Raw genomic sequence first — 4,338 nt, forward strand, 5'->3', positions numbered from 1 at the left:
GCCCGTCCCGCCGCCCCCGCCCGCCCGGCCCCGCCGTACCGGCCCCGCTCGCTCCGCGCTGCGCCGACACCGCCGCGGATCCGCCCAGGCCCGCGCGCCCCCGCACTTCCGGGACACGCCCGGCGCTTCCCGGGACCCGCCGCCGCGGCCGCGCGCCCATTGGCCCGGGGGCGCGCGCGGGGCGGGACCGCGGGACAGCAGCGGGAACGGGGCAGGACCGGGACCGGGCGGGAACGGGGCAGGAACGGGGTGGAGGGGGAGCGGGGCAGGGCAGGACCGTGACGGGGCAGGAACGGGGCGCGAACAGAACGGGAATGGGGGAGAGCGGGATGGGACCGGGACCGGGAGGGCAGGACTGGGACGGGGCAGAGCACGGCGGTGGGTGGAAGGCACAGGGCCCAGCACGGTGCGGCAAGGCAGTGGCCACAGCTCTAGACACGGTTCTATTTTATTATGGCAAAGGTGAAAAAGCCACCTCAGCCCAACAGGCAACCAGAAAAATTTATCCCAAAAATAACTCGGTACAAAACAGGTCTGCTCAGAATTAAAAAAAACCTTTACAGGAGTTAAAACCTATCCCAGAACATAAAAGTAAAACAAATCCCATCCTCGGTAGTAGTAGCCACAGCCGCAGCCCCCGCGGGGAGTGTGGAGCGAGATCGGAGTCCTTCCCTGCGCCCGCCACTGCTGCTTTAGCTAGTGTCCATCTGGGGAGAGAGGGAACCATCACCACATGCTGCAGCACCCCCTGGTACCCCCCCAGCACCCCCTGCACGCAGCCCACCTGGCCCTGGTGGAGCCCCCAGCGCTGTGGGACGGGGAGGGCAGGTTTGAGCCCCCCTGGCAGCCCCCCCACAGCCCCAGCCCCCTGCACTGCCCCACGGCTGCCTCTGGAATCCTGCTCATGCCAATCCTTCCATGCTCTCGCCCTGGTTTGTCCCGGCCCTGCACCGACTGTGCTGGTGTGGTGCCCTCGCGGCCTTGGCCCTGTTGGGATTCTGACCTGGCCATGGCACAGACGGCTGAGCGAGGTCTGAAGGCTGGGACTGGCAAGCAGTTCCCCACACTGGGGCTCATTTCTACCACCAGCATTGCAGCCTTCCCCTGGCAGCACCCCACACAGTTCTTCCACATGGGATTTTCCCTTCTGCTTTCCCGCTCTTGCATCTCTCAGCTCTGCGGGTTTTGTTCTGCAGCGGTTCTGGCTCTGGAGGAGCTGTCCCAGCCCGGCAGGAGCAGAGGCTGTTCCTCAGCCATCAGTAACAGCAGGTAACAATGTGCTCTGGAAAGCGAAGCCAAGGCCTGGGCCAAGGCACAGCTCAGCTTCAGAGAGAGACTGCTTCAGTCCAAGGTCCTGGAAAACACTTTCCCTTTCCTGCCAGCTCCAGGCTGCCAGTGCTGCCCAGGATGAGACGCTGCAGAGAGCCTGTGACAGTGCCCAATCAGCACTTACCCTGGCATTGTAAGCATCCAGCTGTGCATCTAGTTCTTCTGCAGAGAGCTGCTGTTTGGAAGTTCTTCCAGCTCCTCTGCCTCTCCCTCTGTTCCCGCCACGAGTCCCTCGCCTGTTGCCTCCACCTCCAAATCCCCCTGAGACCCCACGGTTTCTGGTCATGCCACCTCTGTTTACACTGTGAGTTTTAAAAAGCAACTGTTTTAGTGCATTCAGTGAACTCAAACAGGACCCACTCTCCCCGCTGGGGAGGGGCCCAGCAGGTCCCCCCCTGTGCCTGGGGCAGGGGTTCCCCACCTCTGTGCTGGTCTCCGCTGCGTGTCGATCTGTGATGTCACCAGCTGGATGTTCATGGGGCGCCCTGGAGGGAGGGAGAGCACCCCTGAGCCTGTGCAGGACACGGCTGGGAGGAGGGGAGGGAGGGAACGAGGGACACGTGCCGGCTGCTCCACTCCAGCCACAGAAACAGGCCATGGAGACGGCCCAGAGACTCACCATCCAAGGGGACCCCGTTGTACTGCTTCATCGCCTTCAGAGCATCAGCCTTCCTCTCAAAATGCACGTCCGCCGTCCCTAAGCTGCGACCAGATCTGTCATAGTGCACAGCTGCCTTCTTCAAGGTCCCAAACTCTGCAAAGAGCTCCTGAGAACAACAGAGAGAGGAGTGTGCCTGTCCGTCAGCGCTGCCAACACGGCAGCTCCCCACACAGCCACGCCTGGTGAGCACCAGTGCCCTTCCAACCACTACAGACTGCCTGGGAACACGCCAATGGCAGAGGGGAGCACAGCCCATTGGGGAGTTTCTGGGAGTTGCTACATGTGGCAAAACCAAGCAGGGCTCTGCATTCACCTCCTGAAGGAGCACATTTACAGCCAGTCAAACAGACTCAAGGGGTGCCAATCTGTTTCTTTTCCCAGAGAAACTAAGGGTGTTTGTTGAGGCCGAGTCAAAGGGGCAACTATTGAAAGTACTCCGCATGCCAGACATCCTTCTCACAGAGAATGAGCCATGTAAGCACAGGAATCCATGAGATGATGGCAGTTGCACTGTGCTTTACTTGTGCCCATTAGGAACATACCCCAAAACCTGAGACCAGCAAAGTCCCCTGCTGAGGTCTGTCCTTTGCTGACACAAAGGTTGGAAAAGGCAGCAATGAAGCCACCAATTTTGTTTCACAGGTGCTACACTTGGGAAGTCAACGAGGACAACTCACCACGATAAATTTCCCACCAGGGCTGTCCCGCGGGGGCCCAGGGAGCTGCCGCTGGGCATCACTGCCCAGCCCTGCCCATGCCAACCCGTGCCCAAGGCACGGTGCTCCCAGCACAGGGCACCCAGCAGCCACCTTCCAGCCCGAGCAAGGCCATGCCAGCCATGCCCAGAGCCCAGGCCCAGCTGCTCCCACCGCAGGGACACGGGCAGTGACACCGCGCGGCTCCTCCACGGCCACAGCTGCCTCAGCCACTCACACCACATCACGAGGAATTAGCAGAGCAACAAAACCAACCCCACACCTAAGGCAGCACTAAATGATGGGGCTGGGAGGAACAAATAAGGCTAAAGCCATTGAGTCAGCTCTGCTGTTAAACAAAGCCCCAGGCAGCTCGTGCAGGGGCAGGAAGGCGAGTCCTGCCACACACCAAGCACAGGGGCTGCTCAGAGCCACATTTTACACCCCGGCCTCACTGCAACAGACAGGGACTGATTTACACCCAGTCTGCAGGAATGGAAATGGAAACACGGCAGGAAAAGAGTGGTATCCAGCATGCTCCTGGGTGACCCCACAGAGCTCCCTTCATTCCCCAGCCCAGCCAGAGCAGCGCTGGAAGGACCAGACTGAAGGATGGTGAGGGAGGTCTGACAGCAGGGGTTTGGTTTTCCCTGATGAGGACATGAGGTCAGAGCCCATGGTGATGGCTGTGCCCTGTAGTGCACCCAGGCCAGGAGCCCCCGGGGGGACACACCTGGCACCCAGCTCAGGGCCCACAGGGACCACACGTTCCCCCGGTCCAGTCCCCAGGGCAGAGGCACCGACTGCGGGCACTGCGGGCTCTGACCGGGGCACGGCCATGGGACACCTCTCTGGTCACCCCCCCCGTGCATCCAGGGAACCCCTCAGTGTCCAGCAGGACACGATCCCACACAGCAGCAGAGCCCTGGATGCACACGCGGCACCTCAGAGAGGGCTGCAGCTGCACAGAGAGGAGCTCAGAGCTCACAGGGAATTCTCCAGTCTCGGCTCCAACCAGTCGAGGCGCAGCATCGTTCCCGCGTGTGCCACGGCTCAGCCCCTCACAAAGCATCTATAAACCGGCTGTTCCAGCCCCCTCGGGAGCACCGGGCCCGCGCCAAGACAGGCACCCGCGGCACAAACCCCGTCACGGGGGATTCACCCGGGAATCCTCGGCCCCGGGTGCAGGAGGGCGCGGAGCCGGCGGTGCTCCCGCGGGCACCCGACTCTGGCGGAATGAATGAAACTCCCGCGCCCCCCGCGGCGCCGCCCCGAGCCCCACCTGGATGTCCGCATCCGAGACGCCGAAGTCCAGGTTAGAGACGAGCAACTTCCCGCCGGTCTCCACGCCGGCCCCCGCCCCGAAGCCGCTGTCAAACAGGTCGTGCTGCCACTTCTCGGGGAGCTGCTTCGGCTGCAACAAGACCGGGACCTCGCTGACCGGCGCCGGGGCCCCGCAGCCCCCCGGCCGCGCCGGGAGCGGACAAAGGACCGCCCGCGCCGCCGCCTCGCGTGGACCCGCCGTCCCGTCCCGTCGCGCCGCCCCGGCCCGAGCCCCGGCCGCCCGATCCGTACCCGGCTGTAGGGCGCGGGCCGGTTTCTGCCGCCGCCCCGGGCCATCACCGGCCGGTTCCGCACGGGGCCGCCGCCCGC

At 63.4% G+C, this 4,338-nt stretch overlaps 1 protein-coding gene across 1 annotated transcript; it reads right to left on the reverse strand.

Moving 5' to 3' along the window:
• Positions 1–424: 424 nt before the first annotated feature.
• ALYREF (Aly/REF export factor) lies at positions 425–4,332 on the reverse strand. Its single transcript, XM_027707470.1, has 6 exons — positions 4,261–4,332; positions 3,968–4,099; positions 1,949–2,096; positions 1,751–1,814; positions 1,454–1,631; positions 425–707 (listed from the first exon to the last, which is right to left on the reverse strand). Exons 1-6 carry the CDS (start codon positions 4,303–4,305, stop codon positions 693–695), a joined length of 582 nt encoding a protein of 193 aa, XP_027563271.1. The 5' UTR covers positions 4,306–4,332; the 3' UTR covers positions 425–692.
• Between the last annotated feature and the right edge of the window lie 6 nt (positions 4,333–4,338).

Source organism: Neopelma chrysocephalum, unplaced genomic scaffold (genome assembly GCF_003984885.1).
Source record: "Neopelma chrysocephalum unplaced genomic scaffold, ASM398488v2 Primary Assembly neopelma1_93148, whole genome shotgun sequence".
Lineage (NCBI taxonomy): Eukaryota > Metazoa > Chordata > Aves > Passeriformes > Pipridae > Neopelma > Neopelma chrysocephalum.